The sequence below is a fragment of the Cyprinodon variegatus genome, unplaced genomic scaffold (genome assembly GCF_000732505.1).
Source record: "Cyprinodon variegatus isolate N-32 unplaced genomic scaffold, C_variegatus-1.0 Scaffold454, whole genome shotgun sequence".
Lineage (NCBI taxonomy): Eukaryota > Metazoa > Chordata > Actinopteri > Cyprinodontiformes > Cyprinodontidae > Cyprinodon > Cyprinodon variegatus.
The window spans coordinates 567,613-590,262 of NW_015150907.1; the positions used below are offsets into that span (position 1 = coordinate 567,613).

The 22,650-nt window shown below is 36.2% G+C and overlaps 1 protein-coding gene across 6 annotated transcripts in view; it reads right to left on the reverse strand.

Annotated features, from left to right (window-relative positions):
- Window positions 1–22,650, reverse strand: part of gria4 (glutamate receptor, ionotropic, AMPA 4) — a 170,630-nt gene that overhangs the window by 41,972 nt on the left and 106,008 nt on the right. For all 6 annotated transcript variants that reach the window (XM_015389329.1, XM_015389328.1, XM_015389330.1 and 3 more), the window contains exons 12-13: window positions 20,181–20,396; window positions 17,596–17,756 (exon numbers count right to left, since the gene is read on the reverse strand). In XM_015389329.1, coding sequence (XP_015244815.1) covers window positions 17,596–17,756; window positions 20,181–20,396 — 377 coding nt within the window. The remainder of the gene's footprint in view (window positions 1–17,595; window positions 17,757–20,180; window positions 20,397–22,650) is intronic.

A 22,650-nucleotide genomic window follows, 5' to 3' on the forward strand; every position in this document is an offset into this window, starting at 1 on the left:
CGGCATCTTTCTACTCATCTGATATATCAGCACAGGCTGCTTCATGATCAGCTAATCCAGATTGCAATTACAGCGTTTTGATTGTATATTGACTTGAATGGTAAATGGCCTAGAAGGATAGATCGTCTGCTTTTGTCTCCTTGAACCCCAGTCGGCCTCGGCAGATGGCCCCTCACACTGAGCCTGGTTCTGCTGGACGTTTCGTCCTATTAAAAGGGAGTTTTTTCTCTCCACTGTAGCTACAAGCATGCTTGGTGTAAGGGATTGCCTTTGAGTCAATGAGTAGATGCAATCAACTGGTTTTCCTTAGGAAGACTTGAATCAGTTTAACTGTATGATCTGATGATTTGTCTCTGCAAAGCGCCTTGAGATGACGTGTTGTGAATTGGTGCTTTATAAATAAGGGAATAGCAGTAAATCAAATAAAGCTTGTGATATAAGTAAAGTCTCACCTTTACGTAAAAGTCTCTCTGTTACATATTTGGGTGATACAAGCCAATTTTTTAACCAATGAATGCCCACTACCCTCAAGCTGAACCGTTCCATTTGACAGCATCCACATTATGTCTAATTTAGTTAATGTGTATTTTCATCACTTGGGGAAACCCGAGTATTTACCTTTCAGCCCTAATGTGGGCCACTAACCAAAATGGAAAAGCAAAAAACTGGGTGGCAGTCACTGCAAAAAAATTTTGCGACACTGCTCCTTCCCAATTTAACAGAACAAAGAATTTACACCCTTCATCCCAACATTCATCACACATACTTTAGATAACTGTTAGGTCCCTGTGTATTATATAATGCATTTTATTTACCCATGTCAGGACACATGTAAGATGGAATTCTACAGTGTGAAATCACATGTGGTAATATAGGAAACAGTGTGACAGTAGGAGTCCTGAAATTTATTGGGTACAAGAGGAATCAAAATTACTTGAGGACATAGTGTACACTTTATAGGATGATAATAATTTGTTAGAATTTTTTCTCTCTGCCATAATGCAAACATTTGCAAAGGTCAAATTCTTTACATATTTTTCCTTCACAAAACTGGCCTTTCTCTTAGTACTCCTCGTTGCTCCAATAAATATTTTTTCACAAGGGGAGAGTGGAAGATGGATTAAAAATTAAGAATATTTAGTGTCAATGTTGCATGTTTCGCTTTATCAACCAGTAAGGAGCACATTTTTGGGGGAAAGGTTTTGATGCATGTGACCTCATGACTTCTTTTGGAAGTGTGTGTTGGTATGCAACAGGCGAATTGTTCTACAGCAAGTCATGTATCATCCATGATAGCAAACAGATTGCCTCCCCGATCCTCAGTTTGAAAGATTAATGGCATTCTGTGTACTTCTATTTCTATGGCTTTCTCTCTCTCACACACACTCTGCTTTGGGCGATACCTCTATACTTATCCACTGCATCCGGATCTTCCACACCTGACTGAAGTGTGGTTGTTTATTGTTTCACCCATGACTATTTTCTTGGGGGCTAATTGAAAATAATTTTTAGGAAAGGTTTTCTAGAATAGAGAAACTGTTGGTGAATTATTCATTCATTACACTGTCTGATAAACCCATCAGCAAAATCCATAGTTACTTGCTTCTGCTCTCTACTGTTGATATTGTGGATGATTAAAAAAAAAGGTTATATTTAATGCACTAATATCACCCATCCATTCACTGATTTTTAGTCAAGGGAAAAAAACAGAGCATGCTGTATTTCATGAAGTAGTCCCAGATTTGAAAAAAGGTTGGGTAAGACAAAGCTTAGACAAACATTTTCTTTGTGTTCCTAAGAGTCTCAGTTTTTCTTTCACTTTATTTGATCAGCTATATCTTATCCTTTGTTCTTGTCCACTTCTTTATAAAAATACAGTTTTTTTTATTGGTAAACAATACCGTCAAAATGTATAAATTTGTGTAGAATGTTGAATGTAAATTTGCTAAAGATGTACACTTTAAATGAATAGTTGCATATTGAAAAAGAAAGCCTCTGAAGTACAGATTAGGAAACATGCCTGTGAACACCTTGACATCTTTGCGGTTTATTCTTGTCAGGCGCTTAAAAATGTATCATGGCCCAAAATTAGTTAATGATTGATAGACCAAACACAACATTAGAAAATATATAATTTTACAAAGAGGGAGTTCTATAAGAACTATTATGATGAGATCTGCTGTAAGTTTGATACACCTTATGTGATGCAGCTGCCTGTATGTTTTTAGCTCACTGGTGAGCTCTCCTGTTTTCAGAAGATGGTGAGGGCACCCCATGTGCTTGATGCCCCCATGTCCTTGATGGTCCCTGGGGGCATTGATGACCCCTGCTGTATATGAAGGTGCAGCACTACACTTAATATTTGGATAAGATAAAAAATTGTCAAAATGGCCAGATGCAAATAACCTCACCACATAGAAAGGCATCAGATGGGCCTTCAATTATGGATGGCCTGTTTTTCAGTGGTCATTCCTGTTTCTCTCCAAGACATATTATTTGAGATGAAATGTAATTGTGTAATTGTGAAGTGTTGATGTATAAATAAAACTGACTCGTTAGTAATGGTATTAATGCTATGTGAATTTCCCATTTTGTAACAAAATATAACTTAATTCAAACCTCTCTAGTTCAAAGGTAAAATATCAATTAACCCAAAAGAACCCCCCCCCCCCAAAAGAAACTAAACAAAAGAAAACTACATGGATTTTTATGCTACCAGAGAGGGCAAAACCAAACAAATTCGAAGTATAAACCAGAACTAAGTTATTTTACAATGGTAAAAAACCTCTCTAAATCACAGTCTGGGATTCTTTAAACCTTTACTTCATTTAGAAAAAAACAGTGAAGATTGTTTTTGTTTCTAGGACTATTGCTAGAATTGTCTTGTTTTATAGTGTCTCTCTCCTTTTTTATTAAGACTGTTTTTATTTTACTTTGTTGGGTAGAAACTGTTAGTATTTCATTTAAATTTTTTTATGTTTAATTTTTAAAGACAATGAGACATTTGAAGAACCTTTTTAATTCTTCCAATTGCTGATGAACTCACAAAACCAAGTTTACACAAGTATTAATCATCCTTCATGATACTTTTTGATGTGGCATGACCAGTAATTGTCAATGAGATATAAGGAAATTAATGGTCATTATATTTCTCTATGGTTGCTGATGTTCCTGGAAAAGCCTAAACATGTGATTCATCACACATTTAAGTAAGAATAAAGGAAAATCCCCTCAGCATCCCTAATTCTTAAGTTCAATTTTTTCTAAACAGTTACGTATTCCATTGGGCTAAGACACCTCACAACAAATGGAGCTGTATTGAGGAACATAAAGTAAATATTTTTAGTTTAAAAAAACGATTAAGAGATGAAATATTAGTTGCTGGAGGGTGAATATGAAAATAACAGCATTCATTAGTCACAAGGAATGGCTTCTAAGATCTATGAAGGAAGTAAATCATAAATAAAATGAGTTAATATGAGCAACTGGTCTCCAATTAGTGACCTTGAGACCCAATATTTATTACTTAGCCACTACTCCAGTTATTTAGTCATGCCATCAGCAGGAGCTGCTGCTCCCATTAAGAATTTAACACACCCATGATTATTCCCTCCATACGGTCAAATGATACTGACAAATACTCTTATAAAATGCACAAACTTGACAAGTGCACAACTCCACCTAACCGAGCAACTGACACACCCTGGAATACACACACATGCCCATTGAATTAGAAGGCTGTAATTTCAGAAGCATATTGACAAGCCCAACCCTCCTGAGAATGCTAGGTTGTGATCAGTTTTCCACTTCTCCTTCCCTACAATGGATCTTTCGGTCAGTGGGATTTCATTAAACCATTTCTTCAGTCCATGAATTATGTTTTAAAAAACATACTTTTTACTGTGCTGTCATTCATTTTATCGTCTACATTTGTGTTTGACCAGGCCTACTGCTATCATCAATCTAAAAGCCTGTAGGCCAACAGATGACAGGTTGGTTGTGCAACTGCCTTAACAAGGTCACTGTGACAATGTGAAGTCAACAAGGGTGAATATACTCATTTCCATTGACAGCCAGTACATCATGGGCATGAACATGAACAAAAAGGTGCTGAAAAAAACAAGTTGTTGTGTTTACAAAGGAAAGAATATGTTTGCATGTGTCTGGATGCAGGCATGCTACTATAATATAAGCATGGGAAATCTTTGAAGAAATGTGAATTTTAAAGCACAAAAATATTATGAATAAAAAAGATGAAAAGAAAGACAGAAATATGTATGGAAAAAAAGAACAAGAATGTAGAGGTGGTGGTGTGTCTAGAAGACTGCAGAGATGACTGCAGCACAGAGGGAGGGACCCACGCTGAATACCAATGGACCTGTGATAGTAACTGACATACACATGCACCCACCCACACACACACACACACACACACACACACACACCTTCACAGCGACAATTTACCACATACACTCAAATTAAACATGCAAAATTAAAAACTGATCACATTAAGCTCATAAAGTTTATGAACAGTACCTAAAAGAACAGTAATTTGTTCTCAAAAGTAGAATGAATGAGTAAATAGCCAAAAAAGTAAAAAAAACAAAAAAAACAAACACCTCTGAGCTCATTTATCAGAGTTCTTCTGAAAAGCCAGAATTGTTCTCTGTATTCCCTTATAATCCCACTCGAAATGGCAAATTTAACATCCAATGGTGAGACATGATCAAAACAAAATGTCTTCACTGTCAGGGAAAATGTAAAATAGAGTGATGAAGTGAGGAGCTAAGCTTTGTTTCATAATGGTGTCCATCAAATAACCAATGATAAATAGCAGTTTAATGACATGAGTGTGTGTGTTTATGTGTATGTGTGAGGGACGTGTGGAAGTCCTGCTTGCACTGTTGCAAAGACAGACGAGAAGATAGAGAGTCTAGCTGCATGTTAACATATCTGGACTGTTAGAAATAACAGTAGTAGGACAGTATTAGTAGCAGCACAGAACTTAATTATTGTGGCATTAAGGGGGTGATGTGGGGGGGTCACCTGAAAATGCTCATACCTACTTCGTGGCAAGATGGATTTTTTTTCCTCCTTCCTTTACAGCAGGTGTGGCTATGTCCTGTCCTGAAGAGCTAATGTCCTAAAACTTTTGGATAAATCCCTGGCTAGGTAAATTAAATGGTAGAATTTCCTCATCAGCATATCATCTATATCTAAAGAGGCCTGGTAATGAGGACTGGACTTGGGCACCCCTGCTTTATGACTTAAATATAAAGCAAGGCTATGTTAAATTAAATTATTGTTGGCCTACCTTGGCTAGCAATAACTGGATTCAAAGAGGTGTTGTGGGAAGTGGGTGGACGTAAACTCAACTGTTTAGACAAGTCTGAATGGCCCCTGCTCTTATGTCTGTCAGGCACAGGGTATATATTCTAGAGCCCATAAATAATATAATTAATTATTGTTATCATTATTATTTTCTTCAACTCAATTTTATTTTACGGCCACTCAAGCTGACACATGTGCAACACACTCATAGATAACGCAGACCAAAGTGGTCTTGCATGTCTTATCCATTGTCCATCTAATCTGATACACCTTCCCAGGAAAGTTTTTTTTTTTTATTCATCGATATGTATAGCACTTTGGTTGTTTTAAATGTGTAGAGTACATTTTACATAAACGTTAATTGACAGATGCGCTATGTGATACATGGTGGTGGCTGCAACATGTTTTTGCATGGGGGGGCAGAAAACCTGGTCTGAGCAGATCAGAAGCAAAATATACAATTTCAGGCATGGCTGTAATGGAAATATTTGATCAATCATATTTACGTGTTTATGATTGTAACTTGACAAAATGTGAAAATATTGGACCGCTATGAATACATTTTCAAAGCACTTTACAATATTAACTGAAACCTGAAGAAGACTGAGGAAAATAAATAAATGGATAAACAAAGTAGCTGAGCTAATACAGTGAAAAGGAATAATTCCTTCACTATTTGTTATTTTTTAGGGGAGATAAAGAATCTATACACTGGCTTCCTCCTCTACAGCCTTTGTCTGCATGAACAGTTTGAAAGCTGAGTGGAAAGGCTTGGAGTCATGCAGTAGGCTATGTTTCTGCAGCCATGTCATAGAAAATGTTATTAAACTGCATTGTTGATATTCCCCCAGTGGAAGATTTTCATTCATTTCAGCTAGCAGAGATCTCTCAGTGAGATCTTGAAAAGGCAATTGGTTTGAACTTCTTTTTCACTCAATTCAACTCTTACTATGCCTCAGCAGCATCTTTTCTTTAACTCCTAAGGGATTTGAGGTTTTAGTGAAGAGATCAGTTGATGGTGAAACTCCATTATAATTCTTTTGAAACCTATTTCCAATTTTAATACACAATACCATGATATTTGAAAAATATACCTACGAGAAACAAGAATCTATGTGTTCACATTCTTTAATTAAAAACAATATTTTTTTATCATTATCATCTTTATGATTGCTACTTTTGTGAGATGAAAATGTCAATGCATAAAGCCATAACAAATGCATACATGTTATATATTTAAAGCAGTGATGAATATACATTAGTGTTAAATAGAACCAAATGTTTAATTGAGATTGATTGATTTTTTGTGACTAACACCTATTTCTTACATAAAGTAGACACTGGGATTTTACCTGCTTGCAGAGGTGAACAAGGGAATGGGGGATTCGAGGAAATGAGCTGAGGAGACCGAAAAATGATCTGACATTCTGATATGCATGACATGGCTCCTTTTCAAAGGGCTATTATCTCTAGAGCATTGTGCCTCCGGGGCTAATCCATCACATGAATGTGTGACTAAAGTTTGTTTCCTATCTTTCTATGTATGCTGGATTTGTGCTCAAGTTCTGAATAATTAGAAAGCATTAGGAATAGGGATGTGGAATTCACATTGTTCTGCTATATAAGAATTAGATGTGCCGCTTTTACCATGAGATCATTGTCTTGTTTAATTCATTTTTTAAGCACCAGGGCCCCTAAAGGGTCAGATAATTATCCGCCCAATTAATCAGAAAGTGGTGGAATCTAGAGCGTGCAGGTGGCGCAGTGCTTAGTGTGCACGACCCATGTACGGGGGCCTTAGTCCTCGATGTGGCCAACCCCTCTCTTATACCCTGTTCCTCTCAGTCTACTGTCAGAAAATGTATCTACTAGTGCCGTAAAAACAAACAAAAAAAAGAACAAAGTGGTGGAATCCGTGGAAGGTTCTGGTATTCAGTGTACAAAATCTGTCAAGTATGTGTGGAGGTTCTACAGAATGTACGTGGCAACCCCTGAAGGGAGCAGTTGAAAGGACTCAAATTGCAAAATGCTACGATAAGCTGAATTAAAATATATTTACTGATTAGAGAGAAAAAAAAAGAGTATTGCAAAAAAAATGGCATTTTTTTAAAGTCCAGAGCTAAGTCTGGCAGAAAGTCAATCTTATCTGCAGTGCCTAGCACATGCTCATCTAAAGCTCTATTATGAACCAAGAACCACGAGGAAGACATTGAGCCCAGCACATTGCTATAACATTAAACATTAGCAATTGTTATAATCAAAGGCATTAAAAGGATCATTGTTTCTTACTGGTTTAGGATATAAAACACCTAGAAGTAATCTGAACTGCAAACAAGGTATTGTTAAGAACCAAATAACCAGTGATCCATATTAAAACATATTAAAACAGCAATCAAGCTAACACCGCCTATTACTACAGCAAGCTTCATCCTGAGCAATGAGCTTCAGCACAGCAAGATGTGTTTTACTGAAGAACTGTTTGCAGCCTAGATTACAAGACACAAATCCTTCTGTGGGCATTTCAGCTATTTTATGCAAACAATTTTATTACATGAGCTTTTATCTTATCAAATCAAATGTATTCATATAGAACATTGAAGAACATCTGCAAGTGGCCAAGGTACTGAACACAAAATTAACTTTATTATTTACATTAGATAATTTTCAGAGGATTGAAAGTGGAGCTCATATTAGGGATTTTCTTCATTTTTTTAAACTACTGAACATAAAAGCTGATGTTAACCCCAACCTTCTTTAGCCTGCAATAGGCCAGCAATATGACAAGCATATTTACAATAGTTCTAGTTTTCCTGTTTCAGGTTCTTCATAATGACCTGGCTTAATGCTGTCTAGCCTCATGTTTGTTGGTGATCAAAGCGAAGATGAGCTTTCTAAAGCTCAGCTAACCTTGTGCTGGAAGAAAGAGGCGTCTCCAGAAACTGTTGGGGTCAAAAGAAAGGCTTTCAGACCGTGATTAGTTGCAATGCGATATGACTTTAGTTTATGTTTTTATGTAATGTTAATATAATGTAACATGATTGCAAATTCCATATCTGAAATTTGCATTTCAAGAAATGTACCTTTTACTTATCATGGAATGTAGGTTTGCTTTTTATAACACAAATACACAGAAAGGTAGACCCCAAGAAGCATTAAAAACACATTGATTAACCCTGATTATGCTTAGTTTAATATTTTTTTTAGAAGTGTTTTAATTTCCTACATCAATCATATGATTAGATTTTTGTTATTATTAATGACACACATAAGTATAAAGGGATTGAAAAAACAAAATCTCCCCTTACTTGAGAAAAATGACTGGTTACTCTTCCCTACCAGTAGCTTGAGCTATTCATAGATCAGCTCAATGTACAGTAAACATTAGATATTACTGCTAAACGTTCCTTATCTTTACCTGCAACATACGTAATACATATTGTAAAGGTTGGTTTTATTAGTTTATGTTTAAAAACACATTTTAGGATTTTTTTCCCGCCTCAAATTATTATTTTGTATTCATGTTATTTGTTTCATATTTTAAATTGAAATATCAGAACTTTCACACAATTCTCCGTTTGCTTGCATCATCTTAAGCTATAATTTAGAAGTTATAAGCCAACAATTACTCAGTACTTGAGAAGTCATTTTTAACAGGCCCTTATTTATTCTTAAGTAATTCCTTGGATGACTTATTTATACTTTTAGTTGAGTGAAAACATGCTAAAGTAGTGCAACTCTTACTTTTCTAAATGTTTATTCAGCTCCCATGTAGTGATGGCTGTGGCCAGGAAGTTTCTTCTGCATAAAGAAGATCTAAAAAAGCCTCTGAGGACCATCTCTTTAAATTACATTTATGTAAGTTATGTTTCCATCTAGATAAAACCAATTTCGCTGTTACTTTTAACATTTTAAGAATCCTTCTTTTTTGTACCATTATCTAAAGAGGCTCCAAGAAGAGCCACAGTGCTACATAAGCTTTGTTTTTTTTATTTTTATTAAACTGATCAGAATTAATAGAAATAAATGTGAGTTGGTTAATCACAGTTAATAGCGCAATCAAATTTAAATAGCAACATTATCAATGTAGGTAAACCATATGTTTACCTTGTAAAAATCAATCATATTTCATTGCTCTGCTATATACTGAAACTGAAAGTCTCTGCTGCAATTTTTGAGATAAGAAAAATGTTTTTTTTTAAAAGTGATTGAACTGAGTTTAGTTAACCAAACTTTTCTTTCTGGAAAATGTTTCAACTACTTCCCTTAAGCTTAAGCATATGATCACAAAATTTCAAGTGTAGGCATAAAGGAAAGGGACAGATCATTCAGGAAGCAAAAGGTACTACTGGCTCAGTAAGTGAACAGATGTTACTTGAAGTGTAAAAGAGGACGATATATATTACATCGAAGCAGTCCTTAGTTAACGCAGAACTGCAGACACTCCTTCTGCTGTGAAGATTTGAATTTTATATATTCTGCACCTCCCTATCTTTTACTTTTACCTTCTGCATAGGGATTTCAAGTGCATCCGTGCAGATTTACTGAGTGTATATTGGGTTTAAATAGAGCACTTTATGGCTTAAAAAGTAAATCAAGTTCAAGTTAAAGTCTTGTCTCGTAAAGTTTGAGTGTCAATTAAGATGCAGTGTAAGAAACCGCAACTGTTTAGGTTCATAAAGAGAGGATTGCCATAAAATGTCAGTTCATTTGTTTCTTGGTTGTAAGCCTTAATAAAAGGAATTTGCTCATGGGCTGGATGTCTGACCCTGTATGGAAATGGAGACTTTAAATATTAACTAGAAATCTACTGATTAAGAACCTAATCTCCCTACCAAAAAGAGCAAAACACTTGCATAAAAATAACAATCTAATTTAGATGAACTACTCTGCTGCGTAATGATTTCTATACGAAAGTTTCATGTCTCTTAACCAAAGCCATTACTTTTCTCTCCATCTAAAATGGGTACTATATGCCCTGGGGAGACAACTCTGTGGCTTAGTGAAGCAGCAGAAACTCAAACCAAAAAACCTTAAACCAAAACTAATAGTAGAAGCTATCAAAGACTTCTCCATCTAGATAAAACCAGACAATTTTAACTCAGATTATATCCCTTTTTCTTTGGTGTAATTCTTTTTACCACTGCCATCAGTGCAAAGTGAAGAGTTGCATCCTCCCATTGCATGCTATGTATTCTTGACTGGACAATCACAGGGACAAGAGGGAGAATCACTGTGGGCTCAGGTACTCTATAACTATCAAAACACAGTTATAGCTTCTAATAGCAAGTAGCTGGGACTCTTGAATCAATGAAAGAGGAGTTAAGTCCACTATTGTTTACTCCAAAGTGATTCTGCAGCTTGCAATAGACGTCAAGAGTTTTCTTGCTGATTTCTGTAGCTATGACTTTTAAACTGTGGCTGGATTATTGTTGCCTTTTCGTTTGCTATTCTAGACGAACCAGATAAAAAAAAATCACACCATTTCATATTATCATTTTTTAATGTATAAAACATGTTATCATGGGTAAATAGGTAGAAAGAATAAAACAATACCCCATAATTGGACTTTGCATTGAAAAGAACTTGACTTTCTTTAAACTCTTATCAATTTGGACGTTTTATAATTTAAAACTTAAATGTACTTTTTAATTATTTTTTAATAACAGCCTAATATTGTCTAAGTTCAAGGTAAATGGTGCATGTTTTTTAAACAATTTACAAATAAAAATCTGAGGAGATGGTTGACATTGGGTAGTACTGCTGCCTTGCAGCAAGAAGGTTGCGGGTTCGATTCCTAGCCCGGGGTCTTCTGCATGGATTTAGCTTGTTCTCCCTGAGCATGGGTGGGTTCTCTTCAGCTTCCTCCCACAATCCAAAAACATGACTCTTAGGTTAATTGGCTTCTCTAAATTCTACTTCGATGTGATTGTGTGCGTGACTGGTAGTTTGTCTCTGTATTGCCCTGCGATGGACTGGCGACCTATCCAGAGTGTACCCTGCCTCTCGCCCGTTGACCGCTGGAGATTTCTGCAGGCGAGAGGCAGGCACCAGCACCCCTCGCGACCCCGCTCGGGATAAAGCATGTCAGAAAAGGGATTGATGGGATCTTAGTGTTGTTCTAATGGTTAGAACAGTGTGCTTGTCCTCTGAGAAGGTTGCATGTACCGGTGTTCAATCCCCACAGCCTCCACTCTACGTTCCAGAGCAAATCCCTTAACCCCACACTGCTCCCCGGGGGCCACACAATTGCAGCCCACTGCTCCCCAATTGGAGGGTTGAAATGCAGTGAGTGAATTTCCAATAAGGGACATTTTTTATGTACATTTAGTAAACAAACAGTGGTTCTAAAAATATCTGAGAGGATTTTCTTCTCATAATCTTAGTAAACTAACTGTTTTGTTAAAACTGATAATTACAGCAGACAAATCAGGATTAAAGCTATGGAAATTCTTATAAGAGATTTGAATTGACAACTGATGGTGGAAGGATCATGCTGTAGGAATGTCTTTTCTAAGCAGGGACGGTAAAGCTGGTCAGAGTAGCTAGGGACAGGCAGCTTTCCTTTCAGTATTGTTAAAAAAAATAGGGCAGTTTGCAGGGCAAACTCCTGCATCCAATATCACTGTCGCCCAAATGTTTCCCCTACACAAGTAATACTATGGAGAAATACTCCAATGACTCTCCAGTTGTTGATATGCACGAGAAGCTTAGTACAAAGACTTGGAGGACTGCTTTGTGGCTTTGTGAATAAATAATCATCTCATTGTGAAAACAAATAAAACATAAACATTTAATTGTAGATTGGCGACATGTCCCAGGCTTTAGCCCATAGAGTTCTGGAGATGGGGACCAGCCCCAGCACAATCCTAATTGGTTAAGAAGTAGAAAATAGATGTAGATGTGGATTTAAAAAAAAAAAGGTAAGAAATCTATCTTAATAATGGTAGAATAGTTGGAGGTGGGGGACTATGCTGTAAATATATTGGACTGCAATGCAGCTGTAAAGCTTTCTAGGAAACAGAGTAAACTATCTTAAGTCCTTCAGTGCTTGAAGCAAAGATGCTGCATAACCTCTATTAGTCTGTTTAGGGGGGTGTGATCTCTTTTGCCGTCACCTATTGTGGTATGTATCAGCACCAGAGCAATTGACTTTAGAAGTTCCATAAGGTAATAAAGAAGATTGGCTCCATTCTGACAACTCCTGTAGAACCTATCAAAATGAAAATGATTGTTCATAATATCAGAAACATTACAGGCAACCCTGAGTATCTTCTTTATGAGGCTAACACAATAGAGTGTCTGCAGTCAGAGGCTTCTTCAGATCCACCGGAAAACAGATCAGTACAGAAGATCCTTCCTATCCATAACCCTCAGCATTGACAACAACTCTTTGAATAAACCTCCATAATAAAAGTTGCAACATTCAATTACTCTTGCAGATTAACATATCAATTTTTAACTAAATTGAATTTGAATTGAGAAACTGTCCATCTCATATTTTTGATCTGTGTGCAAGTAAAGGGCTTCATCATCAAATATAAAAAAAAAACACACATATTTTCATCAGTACACACTTTATGGGAGCAGAGCCATGTTGCTAAATACAGCTTTGATATCAGTTGAACCAATATGGTTCCTCTCCTGGGGTTTGTTACATATTAAACATCCAAACTGACTTCACAAGATAAATCATATGAGCTGTCACTCCAAGAGAGGGACATCTTAGACTTCAATTTGCATTAAAACATCCTGCCTCATTTAAAAAGTCAAGTACTAAAGGGAGCAAAGGACAAACATGCAAGTGACAGATTTCTTATTGTCAGAATGTAATTTGGCATTTAAGACTTCAGTAATCCCTGGCTATGCAGGAATTGGGCTGTACAGGAACTGACAGAGTTTGGTGATTTATATGACGAACGCTGGCTTCATGTTAAGTATCAAATTAATGCAATGACAGCAGTAGCTCATGGACTGGGCCTGTAAGTAACAGGAAAATGTATCTGCTGGAAAATTATGAAACCGAGCAATATGCCCTTTTTTCTGTGTGATTTTGTTAAAAAATGTCAGTGCATGAAACGTATATGTTTATGTGCTTGTAAGTATGTGTGCCTGCAGCTGATGTGGGTGTTTTCCATTTAGTGTACTGAGGTTAGGATTGGCCTGTCAGTCTCAGTGAAGTGGGGGAAAGAGGGAGAGGACAGGTGTCAGGACTGTGAAGGAGATGGATGAGAGAGCAGAAGAGAAACAGGAAGAAAGCAAAGTTTGTGCAGCTGCTAGAAAAGTTTTGTTCTTCACTCAATAAAGAAATGCAAATGAGGATCCAATGGGAATGACCAAAAAATGTTCTGTATAATCTGGCTTTTGAAACAGAAGAAGAAATCTTTGAAAATATTCAGAGTCTGTATATATCTGAGATATACTCCTAAAAAGGAGGTCCATGAATATTTGTTAACACAAAAATAGTTGTCAGCTATGGTTGTTTGAGGATCCAAATACAGACAGAAAACACTCTATCCAAATAAAGTTTTCTATAACAAAAAAGGATGAACTAAGTATAAAATTAAGAAAATAGAAGTGATACAGACAAGAAATAAACATAGACAACAACTAAGATAAAAGGCTTGGTAACACAAAAAGAATGTGACAAAGATCTAAGAAACCCAATCAGTACAATAGTCAGGTATAAAACTACTCCAAATAGTCTTCTGTTTAATCATTTGCTACGAAGAAAAAGATTGAACTGTTATGGTACCGTTAATGCTACGTTCAGACCGCACGCAGCAGAAGCAGCAAAAACGTGTGTGCTGCTTCATTTTTGATGTTTTTACTAGTTTAGTTCTGATGAGCAGCTGAAGCATCTTTGCTGCTCTAGCTGCACAGTCGAAAAGTGGGTCTGATGCGCGCTGGACGGAGCTACCCTAACCTTTCTTTGACTGTAACAATGGAGATGAAATCAAAAGCGTCGCTTTGCTTATTTTAATGAATAATGCTATGTTCAGGCCGCAACCACTGGAAACAGCAACAATTATTTTGCTGCTTCATTTTTGACACTTCTTCACATTAAGGTCAGACATCCAGTAAAGTGTGTCCAGATGCGTCTGATGCTTCTGCTGCTCCTGTGTTTACTGGTAGAGAGAGAAAGTCTTTGCTATGTTTGGCAATATAAGTGAGTAAAACATAGTTTTAATGTGTTTTTAAGTGAGAAAGTCCACCTGAAAACTTCATCTGTGCAGTCAGTTTATCAAAGTTACAATCCTGCCTTCAATTGCAAACTGTAACTGGAGCGTGTAACAAAAGTAATAAAAGTAATTTCCCTCTGGGATAATTAAAGTAGTTCTGATTCTGAAATATTATTTTGCTGTCAGAGCCGCTCAAACCCCCGTGCAACAGCAGTTTGAGTGGTTATACAGCGGTGCTCTGTCCCTGGAAATCCCATTCAACTGGTCACCTCTTTGCGGTTATCCGCTACTGTTTGCGATGGCTGGAAGGCATTTTTCACGTACGTAATCCTAACTGCAGGCACCAGAATAATAAAATCGAACATATTCTGCCGGCAGATTTCAACATTTTAACAAGTTAATTCAGGCGTTATAGTGATCATAGTGATCTGCATCAGCAGTGCTGGAACATAGCATAACTCTACCTCATTCATTCCTATGTGGACCAACATGTTAATAGCGGATCCACTCAGTAAAGAAAGTTGTAAGGTGAATCCTGCAAACATCTGCCTAGTTTGGATCCCTATTCCAAAGAAACTTTATTAGACACATGTCCTTGGAATTTAGAGGTGAAGTAAACACCTGAATCCTCATTCTTCGAGAAATTTGATCTCATCAAAAACACTTCCTCACTTTATATATATATATATAATTTATTGAAAAGTTGAAGTCATAAGCCAAAAAAAAAAGTGCTGTGAAGCTGTAAATACACTGGGCACATAACCCAGCGGTGCAGCTTATGTGTGGGGTTTTAAAGGTGGAAGTCTACACAAGATGCGGCACAGTACAATCCATGTTATTCACAATTGTAAATGTATTATAATTATGTACTGCGGCCATTTAATTATTTAACCGTCCATTTCATAATTTCATGGTAGATTTAGGTCTACTGAAATAGTTAAACCAACAAAAAATAAGTTTACCACCTAAAATGTAAAATCAACATATTAAATGGTACATTCATTTATTCCATGGGTTTTCAAATAAATGATGTTGGTCCTCCATATACCAACAGTGTCACATCACAATGACCTGAAAATAATCTTGTGAAAACCCCGTCCCCGTTAGTGTCTCTTGACCACCCTGGGAATTTCAACCCCCACTTGGGAATGAATCCCTTGTGTAGCCTGGAGCATCCGTCCTGCCTTCACCTCAGTGTAACTTTGGTCGCCTAGCAACCTTGCCAGGATAATGTATACTGTAGATCTACACTCTCACTAATCACTAGAACAACTTTCCCCTCTAACATAAATTAATTATTAAATTACTAGTTACATATTTTACGTATTGATCATCTACAAGTCTGTGTCTTGACCATCTGATTTGATACAGCATATTTTAATGTTATACTTTCTTAGTTTGTCACAACTATCAAGAACTTGACAACAGGTGTTGTTTTTTTAGTTTATTCCTTGCCAACAGGAGCCTTAACATGTCTTAAATCCGAACCTCAAACATAGCTTTACATACCGGTATGTACGCCCACTGAATGGGTGTAATATGCTGCTGCTATAAAAGATTTGACAGATCATATCGTAAAGCTGTAAAACGTGTAACATGTGTAGGATGTGTGAATGCCGCTTTTAACCATGTCTGGTGTATTTTTTCATTTAAGCCCCAAAACTCTGCCTTTAAGCGAACATGAGACACTATATGCTTCATTCAGGTTGCTGCTGAGCTGTTGTAACTTAGTGAGCAGAATGCATAGTTTAACATGGGTTCATACCTATATAAAAAAAATCCATATGCAAATTTTGTTTATTGTTGTACATAAACAAAAGCAACTCAACACATATGAGCAAACTCATTGTGCCAAGACTTGCATTTCTTTACCTCAGCGAACACATTCTGGATTTGAAAAGAATAGATTGTTTAAGATAGTAAAAAGTGAGCTATGTGGAGCATAAAAAAACAAGACAAAATAGGGGAGGTGGCTCTTAATAGTTTAACTTTCTAAAACCTAGAGTGCAGCTGACTTTTCTCCTCAGGCAGATTCTGAACTATTTACACCTTATATCAATACAAATCACATGGTATTGTAGTTAGTTGAGACGTCTGGATCATTAAAAGTTAATAGTTTTGTGTCATGAAATAGTAGCCAAATTGTTGCACACATTATTACGTTACTGGTTCTCTTTTTACAGTATACAGTAGGAGATGATAGAGAAGAGGTTAGGTTGCTGAGGAAGATGTATTTTGTTTTGTCATGGTGTGAAATGTTTCCTGCTGATTTTTTTTTTTCTCCTTAGATTTGCCCCCTAAAGGTTTTAAAGAAGCTTGGCATGAATATTTCACTAAACTGCATTCTCAGGTTATCAATTATAAAATGCCATATTCTTATAAATATTCCAAAAGTACAGCTGGACTCTACTTCTTCCTTGGTGCATTAAAAATTCATAAACACCTATCTAACTGTGAAATCTTCTTCCTAGCTGGACCTGAACGAACATGGCTGTTGAAGTGCATGCAGGTGTTCTCACTCTTAGATGTTTTTGTTTGCATGTGGGAGCATGTTTTGGGGTGTTTGTTTGTGTCTAGAAAATCTTTGGTGTCTGAGGTATATTTTTGTTGTTATTTCAGATGAAGTCAGTGAACGCTTGTCAAATGCAAAGAAAGGTGAATCACATTGTGAACAGTCTGAACCAGTACAGAGGTCTATCCAAACAGTCCGATGCCCATGGAAATTTGTGATCAATGTTTTTTACAGTATTTTTAATATACTACCAAAACATACATTTTATATTCTCCATCCAACACATAGGCTTTAAAATATAGGATAAGCAGTGTTTTTTTTTTAAGTGTGGCACACAATTATACAAGTTGTTTATGTGCGTTTTTCAACTTTTTCAACCAAATTTGGATGGAAGACAATACTTTTTCTGTCTTTTTGATAAAAACTTTACTTAGAGAGACACACTAAACACTCTAAACTGCATATGTAAAACAAGTGTACCAATCCAAATCCAAAGTAAGGACTCTGACGGTAACTTTTGTTCAGTCAGTCGAAGCACAAATGCACACACCTAATTGTCACAATCACACTAACCTTGGTGAGATGTCACAGCCCTGTTGCATAAACGCTCCCAGAGAAAACCACAAAGAGTTGAAGATGCCAAACTCATTGGGAGGCTGATCAGTGGGGCCCTGCTCTGCTGCAGTCTCATCTGGTTCCTCTGCATGCCACTCATAAGGACTGAACCGACTTACCTGAAACAGCATAGGTGGGAAACAGTGTCAGTTAATTTCCAAGATCATGTCAGACAAATGACAAACATGCATTCTTCTTGCCCAAAACAGACACATATATATATATATATATATATATATATATATATATATATATATATATATATATATATATATATATATATATATAATGAATATATACAGTATATATATGATAAATATATATGTGTGTATAAACTCACTCTAACACTTTCACTTATCTCTACTTTAATCATACATGTCCATATTGTCATCTTGCTGCAGTTCTAACATAGTTAGAAATAAGGTAAGATTAGACAAAAGTATTTAGGCATTCAAGGTCTTTGGAGAACACAATGCTGGCTGATATAAGCAGGTTTTCCTGAACATGCAGACCCGCTGGTGTCACACAAGGTATGATGACCTAATTATGCATCTGTGAAGGGAATGTGTATTGAATACCCATCATTATTATTTATTTCTCTTGGATTTTGTAAAATGATAGCAACATATAGTTTTCTGACCTTTATTCCAGATTTTAGTATTATTATTCAATAAATTTGACTGTTATTGAAGAGTGTCATAAATCTACCCATATTTTCCTTCACTGTAACTGACTCTCACACATCTTATTGAATATGTTGTTATTAATCTTAGATCGTAATGAATACATCTATATTTCACATTTCTTATAGAGGGTGTGTCTCCCTTCTTGTAATAGACTTTGAGCAAAGGTGGGTATAAACTAGAAACGTTGACTCAATTACACTTACTTGAGTAAAAATAGGATAAAGTGTCACTACTCTTACTTGAGTAAAATGTCTGGCTACTCCATCTATTATCAGTAACTTAACTTGATAAAAACAGGCTTGTTTAAACAAATATGCACCATTAAGAGAGATCGGGCCATTGCAGGCTAACAAAAGAAGCCAAATGACTCCCATTCCAAAGGGGTGGACCCCTTTGTCCTTTTCAATTTGCATGTTTTCAAAACAAAAACAAAGCTTTGTTGGGCTACTGTATAAAACCTCGAACTCAACACTGTTCCTGACATTTTGAATTGAAAAAGCTTCCTGGATGGGAAGTGAAACTTCTTCAAACTTGGAAACAAAGTCCAGTGGATCGTTTTTAATTTTCTTTTTTTACATTGAGAGAGACTTTCTTCATTTATGTACTCAAGGCTGATCAGTTACTGTAAATGTACTATTCTGATGTCTGCTACATCATTTGGAGGTTGAGTGAAAATACAGTAAAAAAGTATACTGTAATTGAATCTATCATTGTATCTATTGATTTAATAAGTTTTATATCTCAAAAAATATTTTATCTGTTGTCATGATCATGGGTAGTAAGAAAATCAGTTACTCAGTGAGTGATTTCTTTAAATGCTACTTTTTCTTTTTACTTGAGTAAAAATATAATAAAATTACTTTTACTTAAATATTTCAGTGTTCTACCCACCTCTGACTTTGAGCCAGTTCATAACAACTGTTGGATGTAGACTTGTCATAAACAAGTCTAGAATTATAGATCAGACCAATGAAAAAAATAAATAATGTGGAAATGTGGGTTTATTGAATAGTAATTAAAAATCTCCCTAATGGATGTTCTTTTCAATGGGGATTTTAAATCTGAAAAACAAGCCTCATCAGAGTGAAAATTTTAATTTTTTGAATAATAGTGAAGGAGGAAAACACTTCAAATCCATTAGAGCCACATTGTGTTGGAACTGAGTTAGACCCCTTTTTACGTAAGAATTTGATTAAATCTCAGAAATCAAGGATAGATTCACCACATGTTCAGACACATTCCTCTGAGATTTTGGTCCATACTAAGTTGATACCTGATGTGAAACTGACAGATATGTCACCAAAATTTTCAGAACTCCTAATCAAACAAAGCATGTGAAATTGTGTGTTTGTTGAAATCACTGGAGTCCATTGAATGTTTATTTACTTTTTCTTTTTCTTTTTAAGAAGGTTTTAGCTTTTTGAGATTGTACTTGACCTGCTACATTATAGCCATAAAAAAAAAAAAAAAAAAAAAGTTGTAGCAGGCCAGGGTGTGTAAGCAATAGTTACTTGGTGTTATGAGGCCAAAAGTGTACCAAAAAATATTCCTTCCCCAATATATCCTCTCTTCCTGCTTTAATTGCTCCTATGCTGTTGCACCAAATTCTGAATTCACCTAAAGATTTCTTCTTTAATATATTGGATATTTTGAGTTAAAACTGTCTAAAAAATAACCCAAGCTGTGAAGAATTAAAGATGGTCAAAAAAGGCCCCGTGTGTTTGACTAAAATAAAATATACACAGTTTTAATATAAAACTTCTGCTTTTATATATGATCTATTCTCCTAAATAACTCATGTGTACAGTCCCACATTTTAACTTGATGGCTGATGCTCTCTGTTGATGTATTACTTACCAAAAACAGAACAACACTGACTCCAATATAAGCAAACACAATGCACATCCAGATCTCATAGGCCAGTGGGTCCAGGAAGGAGAAGACGCCTGGTTTAGATTTCTGAGGCTTTTTGATCATGATGGAGATTCCAAGAGACATGAAGGGTTTAGAGAAATCAATCACTTCTTCTCGCACCAATGTTATGGTCAGTGGGGCCACAGCAATTTCTGCTTTCTGCAAAAAAAGGAGGGAAAGGCCAGGAAGTTCTTATCAGTCACATTATTGAATAATTAATTTCTCAGAGATTACATCTACTACAGATAAGTGAAAAGGAGCGTGAAGTGAACACAGTGAAAAGGAAAAACAGAGATGAACTGGCATTGCGAATGAGAGAATAAATGGAGGAGAGAAGGTTAAAAGACATAGAGGAAGAAGAGGGCAAGCTAGAATGACACTGGGGTAATTTATACAGTATGTTGGTCTGAGAGGGACACATCCCGAATATAAATTAGGTGGCAAGGACTAACTAGCCGCTGCATACAACGCAGATTGTTTATGCAGAACTCAGGTCCTCTAGGTGTCTAATATTGCAGCTAAAGAAAGTGATAAAAAGTAATGATATGATATATTCTGCTTTGCATAACTGTAACTGGTTTGAAAGATTCACTTTAATCTGTAAAACTCCAGCTAATACTGAATATTCATGAGAAGATGAACTGATGTTTTGGATGCTGTTTTTGTTTGAATAACTTTTTTTGTTTGTATACAGTGAAGAGTTCTCAGTCATGAAAAATAAACAATGACTTCAAACCCTATAACATTCATCCTCATGTGCCTGAACCCTGCTCTTAAAACTGCAGAATAGCACATACTGCTGAAGTTCATATTATCTTGATGCCTCAGAGTGTTGTACGGCCTAACTGTCAGTGGTAGAAAACTTAAAGGGGAACGCCTATTTTTTTTTACATTGGGCCCTTGATTTTAAGTTATTGCATCATGTTCTACTCACTCATATGAGTTTTTTGTCATTTGGAGCTGTTCTGAAGATATTCCGTTAGGTTATATCCAAGTAACGTCTTCCAATGGGCAACGACTTTAAGGCACAAACTAAACTGTTCATAATTTATCATTTATGGTACGCCAGCATTCATAACATGTAAAAAGAAAAACGGCTTTCCCCTTCATATCAAGAAACTCTTCCACAAAGAGTTCAGGATCTGTTCAAATAAAGTCCAGCAAATTCAGTTATCTCTGGGTTTCAAACATGCATAAACGTTAATCCAGACAATTTTCTAGTTATGAACCTGGAAATAAAAGCAGGTTTTATTTAATTATAGTGGACCGAAAAAACCGCAAAAAACTCTTGGAGCTTTTTGCACACATTCTGATGTGAGGTTTTGCTGTACTGTCCACACATATTGATATACATTTATTTAAATAAATGTTAAGAATTCAAAAGGCAGAGAACATTGTCATTATTGCTCTTGCTATGTTTGCCTGGAAACAGAGGGGACAAGTGAATCTTGGCTCAAAGGCACAAACATATCACCTGTTTTTCATGGCATTGGCACTGTAGGCATACCTTCATCTACAAAACAGCGACAAAACACCAAGGGCCTGATCTTCAAAAGGTTTGTGCATCTTAAAAACTAGTGCATATTTGTTTGCACATGCAGAGTAGATCTTCAAAGTTGAGGAAAGGGAAATTTGTGCACACAACTTGATAGGCAAACTTTTTTCTGCCATCATCAATATGCATATAGATCATATTTAATGACCAAACAATGCAAATTGATGGGTGGGGGACATGAAAACTGAAATATTTACCACATGCAAAGTGATTTTACAAATCTGAAACTCAACTGTGGCCTTACTGTATTTGATGTGGGTTTTTTTGCACGTTTGAAGGTCAGCAACAAACTCACTTGCAATAAGTTTGGCAGTATTGTGACCACTAACTAGGCATTGTTTTAATAGCATATGACGGAAAGAGATTCTGTGTGCATGTAAACATATTTTCACTTTAAAAAATAATAATAGGCTAACATTAATAGACATTTGCACTGGCAGCACAAATTCCGATACTGTTTGCTTTTGCAGTAAAGGCAAAGTGTTTGTACAACTAAAGTATTAAGTATTTTGGCATATTTATTCTAAGAAAATCAATATAACATCAGCAGCCACTAGAGAACATACATCACAGAACCTGTAAAGAAATGTTAAAGGCATGTGAAAGTGTCTATACTGATTGTCTCCACTTTTGCGTTAGATGGTTGAGGGGGCAGCAGTCTGAGAAGAGACTCATAGACTTCCCTTTCCCCAAAAATCTCCTTTAGCTTCTCCAAAGGAAGCTCAAGGTGATCCAGGACCAGCCGAGAGACATAGTCCCTGAGCTGTCCTCCGGGCCTTCTCACAGTGGGACGTCGCTGGAACACGTCCTGAGGAAGGCGTTCAGGGAGCATCCAAAACAGATGTCCTAGCTACATCT